At 36.4% G+C, this 22,212-nt stretch overlaps 1 protein-coding gene across 2 annotated transcripts in view; it reads right to left on the bottom strand.

Moving 5' to 3' along the window:
* The window catches only part of STK39 (serine/threonine kinase 39), an 89,124-nt gene that overhangs the window by 32,688 nt on the left and 34,224 nt on the right, over nucleotides 1-22,212 (bottom strand). For both annotated transcript variants that reach the window (XM_082763046.1, XM_082763047.1), the window contains exons 11-13: nucleotides 8,687-8,809; nucleotides 8,526-8,558; nucleotides 6,115-6,182 (exon numbers count right to left, since the gene is read on the bottom strand). In XM_082763046.1, coding sequence (XP_082619172.1) covers nucleotides 6,115-6,182; nucleotides 8,526-8,558; nucleotides 8,687-8,809 — 224 coding nt within the window. The remainder of the gene's footprint in view (nucleotides 1-6,114; nucleotides 6,183-8,525; nucleotides 8,559-8,686; nucleotides 8,810-22,212) is intronic.

Below are 22,212 nucleotides of genomic sequence, written 5' to 3'. Positions count from 1 at the left end.
ATAATGAAAAATACCTGTCCTTGGTGAAGGATACACATCAGCCCCACTTCTTACAAAAGAGCCTAGAATAAAAGTTTCAACACTAGAAAAGCTAGAAACTGTACTACCAAAACAAAACAAAAAAATACACACACACAAAAAAGAATTAAGAATTCTTGATTATGTTGGGTCAATTATAGACTCATTCTGGATCTTGGCAGAAAAGATTCTGGGTTTTGTTTTGCTTATTTAGATATTTTTTTTCCTAAAAATTAAGCTTCAAACTTTAATATTAACAACACAAAAGGAGCTCTGCTAGGTATCTGCAGCCAAGTACTCGTATTTCTGACAGCAGTCAGAGTGGGTGCCTAAGAAACAATGCAGAATTGGGACATGGCAATTCTTACTACAACTACTGCCCCAGCCACAAAGCATTTGTCTTTCAAGAACTACCTCAAATTGATGTGGTTTCTAAGCATTTCATAACCCTCACGAATTTTTCTTCAACATCTTGGGGCAAGGAGTTTCAAAGTTTAAGTGCACCTTGTGTGATGTTTTTTTCCTTCTCCTTTTATTAGTTTAAACATAGTCATCAGCCAGTTTCCTCTCATTCCTCCAGTTTCTGTACTGAGATAATGAATAACCAACCCCTGCTTTCAGGCTTTGTGCCATTATGTTCTACACATTATATATTTTTACTATATATAGATATAGAAATTTCCCTTCAGCTTTCATGGAATTATTCCTCTGCAAACCTTTGATAATCCTTGATGTTCCTCTCTGAAATTTTTGAGATTAGGTGTGACAGGCAAGAAATGATTAAAACCACATACAGTGTGCAAGGTACAGGAAAACCCAGAGATCATATACAGTGTGACAAACCAGCTACATTAACCGAAAAAATGTTTTTGTTAAAAATACACACTAACATTTATCTGTAAATAACACGAATTATCAAAGTATTATTACAGGCAATTCTGCCTTAGCATTTTCTCTACACACTGTTTTCAATAAGACATTCAGTAATATAACTGAACTATTCCATTTGCCAGCGCCTTGAGTAAAAAAATTTCCATTTGTCCCTTTTGTTCTTCCACAGGCTTAATTCATCTGGTGCGCAGGAACTGTATTAAATTAGGTCCTGGGACATTCTAAATTACAGTCAGTAAATTATCTTCCTGTCATAGGAGCTAATTTAACCATCTTAGATTGCTTCAGATAATTTGCAATTCTTAACTATTAACCATTAACAAGTCTCCTAATTTAACACAAAATGTCTCTGTTATTAATCTAAATAGTCAAATCTTCAGACAGTGACCTTCCCAAATCTGTAACTGTAACAACACAGTGGTTAGACTGGAAATTTCAAGTGAAAGGTGGCATCTTCTCTCCACTCCCCTTTACCCAGTCACAGCAGCGGACTGAATCACAGAGAATTGCCTTAAACCTCCTGCCAGGGTCCTCTGCTGAGACACACGGCATGTGCAGCCTCCTGAGAGGATACTTGGAATGCGAATTTCATTCCTCCCCAGTACCAAATTCCCCTTCCTCTGTGAAGCAGAGGATAAAGCAGCATCAACATTTCAACATAACCATACACAGTTTGGGTTTGCAGTTCGGATTATGGCAACAGATCAGGCAGTATCTGAGAACCGTTTTTTTTTTCAGTTCATTGCAAAAGCCAAACACAGTCTCTTAATTAAAAGCTGAACTTTAAAATACTAATGGTCAAAATTAAGTTTTGAACAACACAGCCTTTCACAAGCTTTGTACTGCATTACTTAAAGCACTGCTGCTAATTTCACTTCTAGACAAAAATACTCCAAGCTACAATGGTGCAAAAGATAGAAAATAAATTGCAAAAATGCCATCTGCAAGTGAAGATGCAAGTGAACCATCAATTGGTCAGAGCAAACTTTAAATTCATTATGCTACCTGAACTCTCACAACAGAGAATATTTTTCTAAGTTAGCCCCAACAAAAAAGCTGCCTTCTCAAATAAAAAGGAATTAAATACAAGTTTAGGGTAGAGAAGTCAGATACTCAAGTTGGAAATTACCCAGACTAACAGAATTAAATACCACCACTCCTACAAAGGATGCCATGGGATTCTGTAAAGATCATTTCAGGATGAAGTTACAGTTCTCATCCACAACATGCCATTTGCACTAAACAGAGGCTGGTGCTAGTTTGGCATTCGCTACTCAGTTACTGAGTAAGTCCAACCCTGCTGTTTGGAAAAAAATGACAGAACTTGACCAGCCAGTAAAAGAATTACTGAAATTCACCAATTTTTCTGCCAAATTTCCTCCTTTAGGAGGGTAATTTAAAATTTTTGCATATACTATTAACCTTTTTGGAACAGTTTTGTATTTTTTTCCACAGTATTATCATCTAACATTTGATATTTTTGGTGTAGCATAGCTGCATCCTTTAGAAGGGAAAAAAAAAAAAAAAAGTCAGAAGAGCAGTTCCTTTTTTCCTTCCTGCCAAAGGTCATCCATCTCCCAAGACTCTCAACCCCCATCTGAAATTACTTCTCCTGTAAGGCCCTAAATGGTCACTTAGGCTTCTATCACAAATTCTCTGCAAACTAAGATAGTTCCCCAGCCAAAAAGAGTCAGCAATACTATAGCCATCAGTTTCCTCCCCACCATCCCTTAAGCCCTTTCTTGTCCAAGGACACTGGGAAAAATGCCTTTTCTCCTCAAATCCTTGCCCAGCCAGCCTCCATCACACAGGAAGAGTTCGTTCACATTTGAGATGCTCACCTTTTGCTGCTGTCAGTCACCTTACCCCACAGCCCCTCTCTTCAGGGAAACAAAAGGAAAACAGCAACAAGATAAGACCTTCTTGAGCCTTCCCTTGCCATGTTTAGTGCCCTTCCTCTCTCAGTCTCACCCCCTACTCTGGCCCCGTAATTCATTCCTCTTGTATTTTGCTGGTATTTACATTTTTACCCACATCAGTACTTAACTTTTTTTTTTTTTTTTTTTTTTACAGTAATTTACAGCATCTAAAACCAGTGTGTTCTGAACTCATCAAGCTACTGCAGTTTATATAATTTGATTGCCTCCAGCGAATTATTTTAAAAGAAAAAGCTTCCAACATTTTGGATAATATGCTGAGAGTTTTGAGTCTTCAGATCTGGCATCTAATGTTCACAATGTTTATCTGAATACCAAGGCATCCTTTAAAAGCTATATAATAGTGGTAGATGAAGCATCACAGGAAATTGTTTCTATCCTCATACTGTAGCTAACTTGCTTCATAATAACATGGTTCACAACTTATGGTTCATTTTAACAAATCCCATAAAAATACTCTGATGTGCTCAAGTCTCTATCAGCTATATGACTTAATGATCAATTCACCAAAAGACATCAGCAGAACAGTTTAAAGCCTGCGCTGGAGGTGGATAAATACAGAAATCCCTGTGAGTGTATTAGCTGTTTACTACATTACGATCCTGAGGGAATGCCGTGTGATACAAAGCAAGTCATCTACCCAGATTTTATTAGCTACAAATGCCAAAACTATCATATTATTTTTCTTTCAGATGCTCAAAAAAAGTTTGCTCAGTGATTAAAACAAAGGAGAACACTTAGGGGCCACAGCATCTTTCCTCATATACAGCTACTGTAAATGTAAGCTCAATCACCCCACAATAATTGTAGCATCAGGACAGCTGGGAAGCAAAAAGGTGCTAACCCAGGACTAACTGATCATAACTGAGGGCCTCCAGGCTACATCCTATGATATGTAATTTTTATTTTTTATTTTTTAAATGAAGAAACCCCTCCGGTAACAAAATAAAACAGTTGAATTAGTGCAAAACATTCAAAAATTAGTTCAAGCACTAATATACTAAACACTACTGGCTTCCCAGTGTCTCTTAGTTTGTCATGTACATTGCTTGGTGCAATACAGGCTTGTCAATAATTCACAAGGATGCCAGCCTCAAACTCATCCTGTTCTTTCATTAGCAGAGTGATAAGGTCCAAATTTCAGGACTCTTTGAGGGTAGGAAAGAATAATCCTAATACTACATCCACAATTCCATTACCACAACCACTACTTTTCAGAGCTTTCCCCATAGCTGGTTTCCTAAATTAGCTCACTGCTGATATACCAACCTCAAAAGAGAAAAACTGGTAAGTTCTCTACTTAGGTGCAACCACTCACTGACAGGCCAGGGCCACTATTAATGTGTCTACAATAAAGCCAAAGATGAAAAACCTTTTAACTGCATGTACCAACACACACCCCCTACACACATGTGCCAGCTCTGACCCTACTCACATGCTTAGATTTCCATCAGAAGGAAATCCAGACAAACACTGCAAGGATATATGATTCATCCCACTTCCTACCACCGAGGCAGGACACAGCCAGAGCTCTCGTGGGGCCAGGAATGTGCACAGGAGAGCATTCTGCCTCAGAATATAGGTCAGCCAAAATTAGCAAAGCTCAATCTGCAAAATTCTGCATCGGGTTTTTGTTTTTCCAAGACACAGTCAAGAGCGCTCCCAGGCCCCTGAGGGTGTCTCCTGTTGAAGACTATTTTCTTTAAGAGAAGCTTTCTGGTTTCTAAAAGCTAAATTCTTGTTTACGTGTTTAATGGTAGACAGCGAAGAAACATTCGTAATCGTAACCCTAGTTACTACAGTTATTCAGAATTGCTTTTAGGGAGAATGGGGAGGTAGGAATTTTTTCACCCATAAATTAGGAATATTCTTTAAAAAAAAAAGAAGTTCATCACAAAGAGTTTGGAAACTCAGGTCTTTCATGATCACTCCTTGAATTCTGGCTTAAGAGCTACAAGTAAAACTGAAAGCATAATCTCTACCCTTAGACTGTGTTAAAATGTTTGCCCTTTGGATATGTCAACATTGCAGGTAACTGGGTAGAAGCTTATCACTCTACAGGTTTCAGCATACTTTCAAAAATACCCAGTCTCCTCACTGGTACTTCCATGTGGCAATATCAATTGGTCTGTTTTGTAAATGGTTTCATCTACCTGTATGTCAGCAGAAAGACGAAAAAGAGTATTGATAGCATAACTGGGCTGTTATGTAAATTGGACAACTAAACCAATTCCAAATAATGTTGAAGTATTTTCTCTCCCCACAATAAAATTTATTACTCTTCCCTTCAGTAAAAACCTTTGGCAGCCAAACAACTTTTTGCAGCTGTCACTAGGAAAGTAGTCAAAGAAAAGGGGAGATAATAGGTTTGGAAACTTGACACTCATTCTGTACTGTGTATTTTTTGTGATTATTAACAGTTTTGAATGTTACTGTTTTAAAGCTACTTGTTGTACATTCATCTGCTAATTTTTGCTAATATACTGGTCATAATTTTGTAAATATTTCTCTATTTGTGTTTAAATAACATTTACTTCTACCTATATAAGTGTTTAGAGTATCTGTGAAATATTGTAATCACTTGTCAAAACAAACAGGCTGAAAACAAGTTTTAAAGTGAGTGACAACAAGTTTTTTTAACCAAGTTAGCCTTTTAAGGAAAATAGTTATAAATAAAGAAAAAGCTATCTAATTTTTCGTTACAACAAACGCTTCTATCCAAGAATTAAACTGCATAATTAAACATTATCAAATCTTAGTTGTAAATTAATTTTAATGAAAAGTGACTCATTTTAACCACCTATTAAATTTAAAGTCAGACAACATATTTGTATCCATTTCCTAAAATATCTGTCATTTCTCTACAGTGGCTGATCAAACTTGCCAGTGAAAAATGTTTTTTGAGTAGCAACTTGTAATATAGCTATGGTTTATTTCTGTCAGAGGCTGACTGCTGAAGTGTGAAAGAAACTCATTAAAAATCTCTCACTGTGATCCTGCATTGCAAAGGAAAAAAAGAAAGAAAATACTTAATGAAGGATACATTTAGCCTGAAGCCACATTCATATTCTGCTTTTCATTTTACTCTATTTCAGTAAGCAATTAAAAGACAGCAATTAGTCACAGAAATACTATTCATACTGGTCATACTGGGAGATTAAAGAGGTTAACACTTATTTTATGTTAATATTATGAAAGTAATGAGGGAGATCAAGAATAATATAGTCACCTTACAAGGAATGTTAAAATAAATAGAAGAATCTCTTACCTTAATCTTAAGACAAGATTCACTGCACATGGAACTTCACTATATTCATCACTAACAGCAGGCTGAGACTATTAAAGAAAAAAAGCAAAACGTGTTATAATAGATGCCAAAGAAAAAAAAGTCCTGAAACACTTGCCATGCTAACAGTCTGACTTCAGAGAATATTTTACACATCCCCAAACTCTCAAAAGGCTTTTTAAACACATTCAGTAACAGTCTAAAATATAGCTGATACCAGTAAAACTGCTGTATTTGAATTACAGAGATACAAATGGCAAGGCCTATATTAAAGCACAAAGAGTAAGAACTTTTAATCTACCTTGCATCAAAACTCAAGTAATCTATTAAATAATAATTGCACAGTGAGAGTATCAAGTTACTATTCCCATTATTTCTGTATAGCAATTTTGATTCCTCAAGTCTACCCACCCGCTAAGTACAAGTAGCGTATCAAAGCAGGCATCACAGCTTGGAGAACAGCTTTCAGAGAAATCATGAATACAGATATCTTTCACACTATCACTCCTACCTCACAGACTGTAATACCCTGCCCAGCCCTCCACTAGCATTTATATCAAGTCTCAAGCATTCTACATGCAGAGTACCTAAGGGTCCTCTATCCTACCATGATTCCATACACAACTTGGCACACTGTCACCACTCCCAGAAATTCGTTTAAAGTTACAATCAAGTCCTCCCAAAACAATTTAACGATGTGCATCACAAACCTCATTTGATTCTTTTCCAGCAGTTTTTCACATTAAAGCTACATTTTTAATACGTTATATGAGATCTGAGATATACGAGATTTCAATGATCTATGTATTTTAAACAAAAATTAATGAATATTTGGAAAATTATTTGATTACTAGAATTGGAACAGATTTTTTTTTTCTAGCTCCATTAACTTTCTTCCATTAATATAAACTAGTACTCTTATATCTGCATCTTTAACAGGTCTGTTATGTCCACTTACAGGAGCATGTAGTCCATCAACAATGAACAGAGACACAACAATAGTGGCAACCTGCACAAGTCTGCGGGCATTTTCTGGAACATTTATGAAATCAAAAGCCAACAGAACTTTTTTTTTTTCCTTCACCCAGATGACATAATGGGGATCTGCTCACCACTCCTTCAAAAAGCAACATCAGACAGAGGTAACTGCTCTGAGAAACCATTCCTATCAATACAATAGGTAGCAGTCAGTGACCAGAGCAATGCCTTTGAGGTGTGGCCTGTTGAAATCTGCTTCCCCTGTGGAGGCCATGCTTCAGAGATCATCATCAGAGCTAGACTGACCACTTCCATATGTGCTGCAATTATGGGAAACCATTTCCAAGACTTCACTAATACAAGACATTAAAGCTTACAAGTGTTTTTAAAAGAATGAAGGAGTATAAATGATCCCCAAAATGATCTTCAAGTGATACAACCAACAGGCATGTAAAACTACTCAGTGCAATCAAGGTCTTCCCTCTATAAACTGACTCTGGCACTTGAAGCCCAATTTTAATTACATGTTGATTTGAAATCCCAGAGTAAACTCCAGGGTGAGGCAATCCCCAAGTTTTTTGGGAGCAAGAGAAGCATGAGGAACAGCACACAGGCCCCAAGACATCTCAGCCCTTAATGGCAAGTTCAACAGGTACCAAAGCAGCATGTAAACTAGCTGTAAACACTGAAACACTGGGGGCATCACAGGAGCAAACAGGACCAAACCAGCAACTCTTTTTGCAGATTTCTGTGACACCATGAAAATCAGAAAATACAAAATTGAAGGTGAAGTGACAAGTGTCACCACCCATGGAACAGACATTTTTAAAAAGATCACCACTTTGGCTGTAACGGGTAAACTTCTTAACCCATTATTTACAGCACTGATGCTTCCTACACTCTCAGCACAAGGCCATGAAACTCAGTATGGTATTTTATTACTCTGAATTAATCTACTATTCCACAGTACTGAACTATTTTACTTCATACAGTATCAAGAATTTTAATTAGAAGCTACACATTGTGATACAAATCCTGAGAATGAAAAATTATTTGGACATCTTCTAGCTACTCCGAAACAACCATCATCATTCTGACAAAAAGACAGCAATTAGTGTAATCCAGTTAGGAGGACTCATTAAAAATGGCCAAATTACTTATCTTAACCAGTTCTCCTGGGCACAAAAATAACATCACTTTGAATTTCCTATCTATTTCATCCAATGTGTACTCAAATTAATTGCTACAGGCCCAGCTGCATGCAGCTCTATCCTCACAAGTACTTGCCGTACAAAGCTGCAGAACCAAATCAACAACACTCCCCCCTCAATCCACATTTTTAACAACAGAAATTGAAGGAAAAATCCCTTCACTCACACACTAGGAAGAAAAAAAAATGAAAGAGACATTTTTACCTCCATGTTCTCCTCTTCTTTTACTCTTCGTGACTGGAAAACAAATGCAGTCAAATATGAACTATCCAGTTTAATGCATTAAAGATCCAGAAACACTAACAATTAACATTAAGGCAGAATACCTTGCAAAGTACAAATGTCTTGACACAAACAAAAGTTACCTTTTCCTGAGAAACAGCAGCTTTGCCTTCCTCACTCTTCTCATCCATTTCATCATCACTCCATTCCCAGTCTCCATCCTCTGTTTTATGGAGGTGACCACTGGAACCCGGTACTCGTCTAACCTACAAAAGTATTAAGTGCTCTCCATTACACAGACATCTTTTGTCGTCACTGATGTTCTGGTTAATCAACAGCTCTTCATGATTATTATTCTATACACTTTTGTTTAGTTTATAGGAGGAGTTCCTAGCATAATCGAATACCTGACATCTCTGGTCATTTCATATTCCTCCCTTAGTTTCTCTCCTGCACAATCCATTAAAAGTGGATTTAATGCAGAAAACTGTACAGACCATCAGAGGAATATCCTGCTCCGTTGCTTAAGGACAAATTCTGCATTACCTTTCCTGTTTCCAATACCAGGCTCCTAATGCACTAGTTTTAGCTACAGCTGCACAATCAGTGGGTTCTTGCTGTCCACATGACCAGGGAAACAAGGGAACTCAGAGCAGGCAATTTGCCTGGCACTTGCCGTTATCATTTATTGTCCTACAAGGAACAGCCCTGATGTAGTCTGTGCAATTGCACAAGCATTTTCCCCAACAACTATATACTAACCTATGAGAGGACATCAACCACCATCAAAAACATGTTTTTCAAAAAGAAAAGAATGTTTTACAGAGACATTCACATACTACATGCACTGATCAAAATCTCTTCTGCATCCATTTTCAGTTGTTCAGAAGACTTATTCTAACTAGAATGATTTTAATGGAGCTTAATGATGCTAGCAGAGTTATAGCAGAAAGCTTTACTGATTTTTTTTTACTGATCTTTTTTACAAGATTTTAAATAGATTGCCTTTTAATAAGCAATAAACAAATGGCTCAAGGAAAAGAAAGTAAGTTACTTCAAAATAAAGTATTGTGTTAGATTAAATGATTTTCTTGAAAGGTGTCTAAAGGCAGAAAAACAAAAGTCTAGACTTGTACTTTGCTCAGACTGATTCCTACCAGCACACATTCACAGGAAATCCTAATTTCTGCTATAGTAAAGTCCCCAACCTTATTCAGCCTTCAAAAACGCAAAGTTGTTGTCTACCACACCTTTTTTTTTTTTTTTTTTTTTTGGTAGCTGCTTAACATTTGCATTCTCTTAGAAATGAAGTTGTGGAATTTTTTTTTATTAAGAGTGGCTTTTCTCAGTCTCAGTTCTGTTAAAAGCCACAAAGATTCAGTCATATAAGGAAGGCATGTATCTTAGGTGTGGCTCAGAGTAAGAGAGGCACACCATATGAGCAAATCGATTGTCTCTTCTCCCATCATAAACCCATGTAGCTAATATCACGTAGTGGATGAAAATATATTAGCTTAAGTTTCTGTTGTAATACATACGAATCAACAGACTTTTAATACTAGTAGAGCTGTTTCTATTCAGATTTTCTATTGTCTTTCTCATTGCACATTTGTTAAAATGCATACAGATATGAAGTACTTTAGGAAACAGCTATCTTCAACTTGTATTTGAATAAAAAAAAAAAAGGCAATGGAATAAAATACAACACAAAATGTAAAGGACTAAAATGTACATTATGCACCCAAAGCTTTTCAGTCTTTGAATTTGGAGCAGCAGCCAGAGAAGGACCTTAGAGGGCAAAGATATGGCAGTCAAGATAATCTAAGAGTTTGTTACTATGGGAAGTCACAGTCAGGGGACATCCACCAGCGTTGCACAATCCTATACCTCCATCCTGGAACCAGTGTGGCTGCACAGTGAGCTGACTCAGCCCACCAACCTGTGAAAAAAACACTTGTCTTTTTTTTTTCTTTGAAATTTTATGTAATAGCATTGTAACGACAATTACAGAGTTTGGACACCGTAGTAGCACCACATTAGATATATGAATCAGGGAGGGGGGCAGCAGCCATTGCAATGTTCATACAGTTCATAACACAGTGATCATACCATTTATCCTACAGGATAAATGAAATCAATTTTACCACTTGTTCTTAAACACTTGTCTTTGGGCACCAAAGATCTGTCTTTTGTGCTCTCCCAAGTCCTGATTTACAAGGACACAACATAATCTTTAACCTGTTTTTAACCATCTCATGAAACAACATGGATGATGAAAGCAAGCATATTTTTATAAGGTACATCAAGTGCCTATGCTACAATCTTCAGAAGATTTTTCACTACCTCATAATGAAGTCTTTCTGACACTTAGATTACTCTTGAAATGTTCATCAGTCCGGTATAGCTCTATATTCTTTTCTTGCTTACAGGACTACAGAACAAAAAACACAGAAAATGCTTTTCTCTAGCATGTACACTAAGGGCAATTATAACAGGCCTACCAGCAGAGGAAAATGAAGAAAAAGGAACAGAGATAAACAATTACCTACTGGCCCCATTGCTATAATTATGTTTGAAATGCATCTTAATCGAACTGGTAACAAAGCAGATATTTTTCTAGACAACATTCTTCCACAGCTTTGTGTTATGATCATTTCCTTTCAATTTACAAAATGGTTGTGTAATAGAGAGAAGCACTTTGCTGAAGAACACAGACATGTACTAACTGTAGCTTGTTCAGCATTCACATTCCACAATACAACAGCAGGAATCTGTGCCACAGGTACCGCACATCTGTAGCAAAAATATTCAGGTACCGCCCACTGAGGGAGAAGGAGGAAAAGATTATCCCATTTTATCCCATCAAACTGCAGCCCCTTATGGGAAAGCTTACAGATTCTTTCCTATGGCAGTTGGCAGCATGACCTTCTTTGAAATGCTTCAGCTTGTAAAAGTTAATGAAAAAACAGTGCAACGGGCCAACAAAAAATCACTACACAGAAGTGATTATGAGAGTTTGTGGGGACCTGATGGGCTACTTAACACTCAATTGTTATCAGAAAAATATAAACTGGATGGCTACAAATGGAAGGCTACAGAAACCTATGTTCACCACTGCAAAAAGTATCCACCTATGCTTTGCCAATAATCTCAGCTTCACTTGGTCACTGCAAGAAACTCTGGAAAAAATGGTAGAGACAGCAGCAGATCTGAAGAGATCACACAAACTGACAGCAATAACATCAAGATATTTTCAAACAGCAAGGATATTCCTACCCAAATTCACAGAGACAGTGAAACAAGAACACCTCTCTCAGGACATCTCAAATCCCACTTAGAGAATCTCTTCTATTTCTGACAGATCTTAACTCCCAGCTCCTGCTCAACAGAAGTGTTTTTTGTTTTCTGAAATGCATGTTGAAGATAAACTTAAATACAGACAGTAGAGCTTTTCTGCCTTCAAAATGAAGCGTTACAGGAAACTAATGAAAATGAGTAACATCAAGTGTATGCAAGACAGAGCACTCATCCTAACTTCTAGGCGGGGGAACGGAACCTCTATCCTCTATATGTAGGGGAAAATTTACCTGAAGACAAGGCAGAAGAAAGCTTAAGTACCTAAGACAAGTATGGTTCGAAGACGTAACTTAGGGATGAGTACTGCGTAGCTCTCAAAGGATGCCATACAGTGATCAAGAAAGCAAGCAAGCCCAGATTGTGTCCTGTTTATCAAAACTTTTGATGAGATTCAATGACACTTTACCCTTGAGTGATGAGACAGAACTATTTTCTTCTAGTTTTATCTTACAAAAATAAATTGTAACATTTGACTCATATGAACTATCCTGAAAACAATGCACCATATTCTTCATTTGTACAGTGGGAGGGGGAAGAAGGTGGGAATTTGGGTGTCAAGACTAAAGATATATTTGGCAACTGAATCCACAGTTTGCCGTGATTGTAAATTCACGATTCAAACTGCTGGAAAGATGACATGTCTGTAGATATTCATCTGCAAGTCTAAAACAGTCAGTGGACTTCAGCCCAACTCTCCAGTCTTTCTTGTGTTGGTGATGAAATTTGCAGAGAAACCCAGCAGCATGAGAATGGGCATTTGTCTTCAAGTGACATTAACCATTAGTACTACAGGTAGCTTGAATTCCATATTCTCATTAAGATCCAGACTGTGGAGTTTTCTTACCTGTTCATCCAGCACTTCAGAAATTAACTTTGCTTCTAGGCCAGCATCACTTAAGACAGACCTTATACCTTATAATGGTTGCTTGTAAGAAAACTAATGGAAGGTCATTTATCATTGTATTGGAACAGATCAGATTCCATTCCTCAATGAAACGTCATCTCTTTGGACAAGAGCTCTTGTTCTCACCTTTCTTTTGTGAAGCAGAATAGCCGTAAGTCATTAATAAATTCTTGCATTATGACTAAGTAGTCGGAACACCCTTCTGAGATCCTGATGCAGGTTCTCTTTCTTGTGTGAGGGCAGTGTGATCACAGGGAGCATGAAAAAGGGAGCACAAGTATCAACCAGCCTCAGAGAATGTACTGCTTAGGATATTAATTTTGATGAGAAAGGAAGGGGAATAAGAACAATCTTAGCACTTGTCCTAGCAAGAATACATCACAGGGGTTGTATTTGGAATCTTGTAAATAAGTACCTGCAATTTTACTATTGGTTTATCATTTCAAATACTATTACAAGACTGCTAAAAAGCAGCATGCATGCATTTGGCCCCTATCATTAAAGCAGTTCAGAATGTTCTATATATTTCTCTTATCTTCTTGCAGGCCTCCTATTTTTATGAAAGAAAATAAAGACACAGACAAAGGTAGTGATTTATTCAAGTCCACAAATCAAATCTGAAACAGCATGAAACCAATACAAACTTTTTTTATTTCTACGAAAATAGGAAGTTCTTCTACATGGCATGCAACTGCAATTTCTCCATCAGCTTTAGTCAAAATACACAGCATTGATGGCTCTTTATGCAAGGATTATCTCTCAGTAAATAATTCAGAGGGAAACGGAAACAAGTTAAAAAATGCACAATTCTAAATTGGGGTTTATTGTTTTAAAAAAACAAAATGCTCCTTCCAAAACAGAACTAAACTGATTCATAACTTTAGCTAATAAAGAAAACAATGCAAGCCTTCAGCTTAACAAAGACAAATTAACACATATTAGAAAACATATTTCACATAAATCAGAAGAGCACACAGGGAATAAAAAATGGGTTTGAATGACTGGCATTTAAACTGCACCCAAGACAAACGCAGCTGAGAACATTGTAATCTGCAACTAAATACACTCTGTAGGAAGAAAAACTTAAGACATTGCCAGCATTACCACAGCTGTGGAAGAGACAATATGAACATCAGCTGGAACACAGAATGCTTAGACAATGAGAGACAAAAATGTAACTACCACAAAATTATTAGATAACAAGTTATTACTGTGTACACTGGTTATTCCAGAATAAGAGTCACATAAGAGTCACAAAGATATAAGAATAAATTAGTCTGTTGACAAAATTATTTGCCCTTGCCCTTTTAAAATAGGATACAGATCATTAATATTCTTGACAAAAAATAGCATGCATACGCTTTCCGGGAGAAAGTCTGCTTAACCAAATGAACATAGCAACTGTAAATCTTAACCATCAACAGTTAGCTCAAAGGTTGCCTGATACAGAGAGAACTCTAGCATCAGAATGCAGAAGCTGCCCACTTTCCCAAAGTTTGATGAAAAGCAGAATACGACAAGGAAGCAAAAGAAATTGTTGTCTTCTAGGCACTGAAGTGCTTGCTATATGTAGATATTACAGAGAGCGGGGGAAGAAGAATCTATTATTCATCACTGATTCTTTTGCTTCTGCAATCTCTTTACAAGTTTATTTTTGTAGGGGGACAAGGAAGGGAATGAATGTTTTCTGAATGTTAAGATCTTTCTACTTCCTTATTCACAGCTACTCAAAATAAAAAAGAACTTGGCCTGGTTACACATTTAGTGTTTTATTTCAGTAGCTAATTTTTTAAAACAAAAAGGACATACTGTGGGATACCACTGAATACAGGCATAAAGAAAAAACTACTGCATTTCATACATGGTAGAGCACATCATCTAGATCACATTTAAAAGCTTTTTTTTCCAGTATGAGTAATAACTATGCATCTATTGTCTTCCTCATTCAATAGAAAGACTACTGAACTAGCCATCCTGATTTGTCCAGTATTTCAAATATTTAAGCTTTAATATTTAACATTAAAGTCTCTAGCAACCGAATATTTGGGATAGAATCACATCCAGATTTATATTTTTTAACTCTGCCCCACAAAAAAAAGTAAAAGTAACCTGAAAATATGACAAACAAGGTGCATTTGTGCAAGCAAAATTCACAGCACTAATGAGCACTAAACACTTCAGTTATATAGAAGATGCCACTACCATGCTCCATACACAGGTAACTTACATCCCAAAAGCAATTTGTTCCTAAATTCTTAAAAAGAGGCAAATGTGTAAATGCCATCCATTTCCAACATCTGCAGAAGCCTTCACGGAACCCTAATCCTGCTCCCTATTATTTCCTAGCTATGTAACAGTCTGCTATTCTACAGTTTGCATGCTGTAGATTCCCAAGTGGAAAATCTTTATCATTATTAAAAAAAAAAAAAAAAAAAAATTCTCCTGGAGATCTTGCATCTCATGGAATCAAATAGCTTAGCTTCTTCTAGATAAAATTGTGTTTTATTTTACCACTGATGCTGTTCAGCTACATCTGCTAATACAGTATTCAAGACATACACGATCCAACATGCCCTAGAGAGTGAGAATGACAAGCTGGTTATTTAAACACGCATTTTCTGCAGTTTGTCCTAGTAAGAGGCCTGATTTGACTTTGATGCTGGAAAAAGAAAGACCCTAAAGACTTCTCCCTCTTCCAGAGGAAGGCTTTCTCCTAAAGACACCTTGACCAGCACGGCACTTTGTACATGCTTTGCTCCCTGCTACAAGACAGTTACCGCTTTTATAACAGAAAAATAAGAGTGGTCAGAACTCACTGCCGCAACCATGGCTGCAGGAAACACAAAACAAACATTAGCTCAGAAAAGCAATATGGTGTTCATTCAACTAAATATTCTGCCTATTCCAAGAAAGCTGATTAATTTATTCCTGAATTTCAAGGGCTTTTTGAAAAAAAAATACAATTAACACTAAGCTTACTGGAGAGGAGACAAGGAAACAGTTCTACAAAAATGAATAACTGTTTACAGAATTGTTCTTCATGACATTATCTTTTCTACTGCTTCAAAAAGCTCCAAGATTTTATTCAAGAAAATTATTGTGTTATTACAAAGATCATGCTGTTAAATTTTACACTTAAGAACACTTTCCTATTTATTACACTCAATTACTCTCAAATATTTATTGTCATTACTTCACACAACCTTTGCAATGGCAGCAAAAACTACAGAATTTTCAAAACAGTGTCTCGAGTAGCTTTTTTAGCATATGAAATTATAGCAGCTTTTGGATTCAAGAATTAATGGAAAGCCTCACAAAAAAAAACAAAAGCCAATATTAAATCTCTCTTCACTTGAGGAAGAAAAAAAGAAAAGCTCAAGTTTCTTAGATAATTGACAAAGGCCAAGAACACGCAGGTACCATTACCTGGTAAACTCCCAAGTATGGGAGTAACTGATGCTTTCCCCTGCATCTTGCATTAACATCAGTTATACCCCAGCTCTTTCAGTAAGGGAGGGGATTAATACTCTGTGTTAATACTGGCCATAAATTATACAGACTAAAGACATGAAGGAAACCTGTCAACATGGATAAACACAAGCACACCAACAGGAAGTCCAAAAGAAGCTAACAAGCACATTTGTAAGCAACTTTTTGCTTCTCTACTGTGTTCAAAAAGATGCCCTGATACAGGATCATCTATTTAATAGGAACAGCAATAAACAGTCTTGGTAGAATGACACTTACATGCCTCAGTCAAATCTCAAAGGATAAACCAGCTTGAAAAACGCAAGTACAAACTCAAACGCAAGTGGTAAAAAGAATTCCAAACAAATTCAGCATCTGTCCTTTGCTTCTTGAGTAAATTAGTCCATGACTCTAATTTTCAAATGCCTTCAAATAAATTTGTGTAGTCACATAACTATGGAAAATTTACAAAAATTCACACTAAACTAGACAAAACTTCACTTGAACAAATTTGCCAGACAACAGATTAAACAAATTAAAGTTCAAGCGTTTGTGATTCTGAAATTTTATAAAATCATCATTAGAATCCATGTTTTTTCACTGGTTTGTGGAACACAAACAATGAAAACCATCACTGTTTATCAGCCACAGAAAATAAATCCTAAACATGCCTTATTTCTTTAATATATATATACACACATGCAACAGAATCCTACTATCCAGCTACTCTCTAGAAACTTCATAAAGAAGTCCAGTTTATTCCAGACAGCTTGAACATAAAACTGTCAAGAAAAAAAAAAGAAAAAAAAAAAAAAACAACCACCAACTAGAACGTTGTTTTCTCACACCATCATACTACAATTGCCCTATGTTATGGATTCAAAAGTAACTGGATCATCAGTTGCCGTTTAACATAATAAGAGGAATGTAAACATTAAATACAGGCACTCTGATTTGTTGCTGGAAGCAAGGAGGAACCACTTAAACAATGCTGTACATTTCAACCTTTCCCTAAAACTGTGTAATGGTTCTTGCAGGAGATAGGACACCACTATTACAGATCCCCAGAATTTCTTAAAGATAAGATGGCTGAATTGCTCTTTAAAGTACTAGTATTAATTGGTAATTGATGAGGTAGGTAGGTTTTCTGTTTATACCCCCCTTCCCCCCCCCCCTTTTTTTTTTTTTTTTTTTTTAAATTACAAGGCTCAAAAGCTTCACCTTTCATACAGATTCAACCTAAGAAATTTACCATGCCATTTGCTCCTGTTACTTTTACACGAAAAAAAGAGGAATAGGACATTACAGAACACAATTCTGTTTTTTAGCAGATTTTGCTCTGTGCATTTCTCTAAGAAACAGACCAGTTCCCTCCATACTCATCTTAAGCCTGTTGAGCAATCAGGTTTTACAAACTTTACCTTCAGGCCTCTTTCAAACCTTTCCTGAATGTTTCCCAAGATACATAAACTAATTTAAATCCTCACATCTATGCATCTATTTGCATTCCAATGCAATGAAGGAAATCAGCTTCCCATCAAATTTATCCAATCAGAGCACAAACCTTTTGCTTAAAACAGTTCTAAATTTAATCACAGCTTAGCACTTGGGGTAAAAGGCAGATATTGGAGAATTCACTTTTCTACAAAATATTTTCATGCAAAAGATCATCATTCATTTTGCATACGAACATCTACGCTGTAATCACATTTTTCCAAAAAGAATCTGAGGTACAGGAGAGAGCCTGAATTCCTCCATGTATATGTCATCCTCTGTTCAACAGTCATGATGTTTCCTCAAGAGATGGAGGAAGTCACCATTCAACTGAGTCTTAAAGGCCTGTGGATACCCCAATCCCTTCGCTGTTGGTTGTTATGCTCCCCTGAGTTCATTATGTTGGGAAGTTTCGTTTCAACTCTGATGTAAGCCAAAACATCCTCCAAACCCCAAAATGTAACTGGGAAGGGTTATTTTTTCCCTCACCAATATCTATGCAGATTATCATTATTAACGGAATGTACCACTACCTTTCTAAAATAACATCCAAATATTTCTGCTCTGTAAGAACCAGGTGTTAAGATACTACAGTAAATTGCTGTTTTGATGTTTGCTTTCCCTTCTCTTAAGCCTCTCTGCACAATACAAGTTCTGATGTGGAAGCACCTTTTCTAGATTTTTTTTTTGCCCTACTTGCAAAAGTAGTTAGACAGAACTCTAAATGTTTTATATTTATGTGCAGGAACATTTTTTTTGTTGTTGTTGTTGTTGTGTTGTTTGTTTTTTTTAAATGCAGGGAGGCCTAAGATGCTGTTTTGACAGCAAGCATTTTAACCTGACATAGAAACCAATTCTGCAATAATTCTGCTCTTTCAGGGCCAGACACTAATTTGGACTCTCATCTCTGAATTAAAATTCTGTTACGTGCAAGCCATCACTCAGGACTATGTAAGTCCTTTCCCCTTGCAAGATCTGGGGAGGTTTGCTGCATCACAGCTTTCACTGTACAGGTAGCTTCAAATTCTCTATTATGCCACCCACGTCTCCACATTATGGAAACATTCCTAGGGTTACAATTCATACCTGCAGAAAATGATAGGTAAGGCTGGCCCTGAACCTTGAAAATTAACCGAAGTTACAATTCATGTTCTACATCACATTAATTGTTATTGCTTCTCTATGTTGTACAACCACATCTAGGTTCTGCATAAAGAGCATATTGAGAAGACACAGATGAGTGAAGGTTTTGCTGTTGCTGGGAAGTTTCTTTAGGCATTTCTGGTGGGTATATTACATATGTAAGAGAAAAGAACCTTTTGAATTAAGAACACAGAGAAGCTCCTGGGAAGCAAACATGTTATTTGGCGTACACATCTCCTGTGCTCTCAAGTCTCAGTCTGAAAGTTTTGAATTTCAGTATTCCAAAGTGACCTAGCCAGAGGAGACAAAGCATCATCAGAACTTCAGGTTGTATGTCCTAAGTCAGAAAAAGCATGAGCAGTGAACATTCTCACATATACATTATCTCACAAGATAAAGGAAATCTTGTGGTATCCTTCAAATCCAAGAAACTTTTAATTCCAACTGAATTTTTCAATTCCAAGTCAAGTGTAACTGGTGTCCACAAAACATGGAAACACTGATAGAAGTTGTTATCCCATTTAAAATTTCGTATTAGAATTATGATCATAATGTTTCATTTACTTCGGTATTAGGCTTTCAAAATCAAATTTTGATCCCGCATTATTTGTCTTCAATAATTAACTGTACTTCTTCTGTTAGAATTAAAGTACGTATTAGCAGCTATCCAGCACACCCTTGCAAAACAGCTGTTTACTTTGAAGTGTGCAATGTCATGTTTATGAAACATATATAATTACCTTCAGAGAGACAAGTCAATAAGGGAAAACTGTGAGACACTAATACAAATTCAAAACTACTTATTTCTTCCTTAATACAGCAGAAAGGACTGCAAAAACTGAAATGGCACCTAAGTCATTTAGCGCATAAATTTTGTTTCAAATCTCTAAATTACCAGTTTTACTCGCTACTGGAATCATTTACACTGAAAATTTCAAGTCAATAATTGCAAGATCATTACTTTTTTTTTTTTTTTTTTTTTTTTTCACAAAAGAACAATGCATGAAAGAGATGGATAATTTCAAATTGCATAGGACTTCCTTAACTCTCTACTGCTTCTTGAATAGTGTCTCTTTTATTTAATGGATAAAACGGCACAAGTCAAAGAACAGACGTGTTTATTAAAAAATAAAAAATAAAATTAAAAAAAAAAAGAATTTGCTTTAAATACATATGATACTGGTTTGTTTTCAAAGCCAAACACAAACAGTATCATGCTCAGATGATGAATGTGACAGAAAAACTGAGAGAGGAAGGCAGGGCCACGAATTAAGAAAATTGCCAGGAACACTTACCTACACACACAGTTTACACATTGAATACAGGGGAGCAATCAGAGAGAGGAAAATGAAGGTATTAAAGAGACCCAAGCTTATTCAAGACACTTAAAAGGAATTAAGCTGTTCAATACTAAAAAATGAGTATAGTTCTCAAAAAAGTTATAAATGATCATGAAAATAATGAGCATAAATCTACAATTTTCATAAAATCCAAGTATTTAAAACTCCGGTGTTTATATTTTAGTATGACATAAACAGCACACATTTTACCAGGCTTTAGCATTTAACATTGCAGACCTAGAGGTGCTTCTAACTTTGCAACGTTCCCACAGCCTGCATGACTACAAGGACTGAACTTGTACTGTGTTAGATACGGCTGCCCTCTGCTGTCTGTGGCTCTCCCACACAGCAGTTAGGATGCACAAGCTTTGTAATTCAGTTGACTTTTTTCCCTTTTCATTTTACATAGTACTTAACCGTATTCAAACTGTGCATGCACAGGTGAACAGTCTTCTCCCGGAGCTACTCTTCAGTGCTAAGCATAAGTTGAACTTTGCCTGCACGCTATTACTATTCCAGTCCATCTTTCTAATCTGCTAGCCTTAAACTGCCTGTTCTGATTAAAACCTTGAAGTTTCCAGTTCTTTCCATCATTTTAACTTCTCGAGCCAGAAGCACTTTTCAGCTAAATTAATTCCTGTGTAATACCACTGGGCAGCATAATCTCAAGGATGTCCTGCTTGACCCATTCTCCCCAACAACTTTAAGAATACCATTACAAGACCTCCTGATCAAAGAATATACCATCAGCATCATGCAGTTTCTTTATGCTGTCTCAAGTTTTTAGCCAGAACTCATTCAACAGGGTCTTTAAGGATATACTACACTCGCATTTCAAGGTAATGAAACTCTCCTCCAGTATTAAGTTTCAACAACTTAGACAAATGCTAAGTATTTAAGTTACTGGTCTAACAAAAGAAGTTCTCATCATTCACCAACTTCATGTTAGTCATGGTCTAGACATTTTTGAATGGGTCAAGAGGTTACGAACACAACATTGGAGTAACAGCACCGATCTGCTCATTCACGAATGACGATGGCTATTTCACTACATAAATGAATTCTGAAGTTGAACTATGATGCTTTAAGAACTGGAAAACACTATCCAATACAAAGTTGGATTACTTGTTAATGGTTAAGATGAATCACATGTAAGCTTTTAAATGCCGCCAAAAAAAAGTAATACAAGTTACATGTATTATAAAAAAGTTTACAGCCATCTGAAGCATAAAAGACTCAATGAGACAACTATTCCATAGTTCCTTTTAAAGCCTGTCTCTTCTCTAACAGATTAGCTTCATTTAAGAGCACAAAATCCAGCTTCCTGAACTCTCTACAAATGGCAAAACCATACTATGAAAGAACAGATGGGCGAACCCATATACATCATATGAAGTTCTTCGTATCTTATGGCACAACCGCATTTAAGTGTAACTGACAAATGTTGACCACAGTCTTTTCTTTTTGTTTTGTGTTAAAACAAAGCTGATGAAACTGTAAGTGTCCACCTCTTAAAACATTTTCCGATTCCACTAACCACAAATGGAGGCATAACTTTCCGATTATGTAAATTTGACCCCCCAAAAAATCACATTTCGTGGGAAGTGTTTCTGTTAATTTTTACTTTCAACATCTTGCAAACAAACCTTGCAAAAAAGACAATGCCCTTTTCTCCTCTATTTTTTTAGTAATATTCAACAACATTAAAAATAGCTGCACTGTTTTTTTCTTTGTTTTTGCTTTTATTTGTAGCAGTTCTATGGGTAAACTGAGGAGTTAATACTCTGCGGTGGAGTGGCCTCCCCAACAGAGTCTTGCCAATACATACTTATCATTCAGTTGCTGTTTTCCAGAAAAATCATACCAAGACAGCATCTGTCCATTCTCCTTATATATCAGCCATAATGAGGTAAGCATTTTTTGAAGCGTCAAGAATCACAGCAATGAATATATGCTTTTATTA

The sequence above is a fragment of the Aythya marila genome, assembly GCF_965140915.1.
Source record: "Aythya marila genome assembly, chromosome: 6".
NCBI lineage: Eukaryota > Metazoa > Chordata > Aves > Anseriformes > Anatidae > Aythya > Aythya marila.
This window is presented reverse-complemented; position numbering and strand designations above follow the sequence as displayed.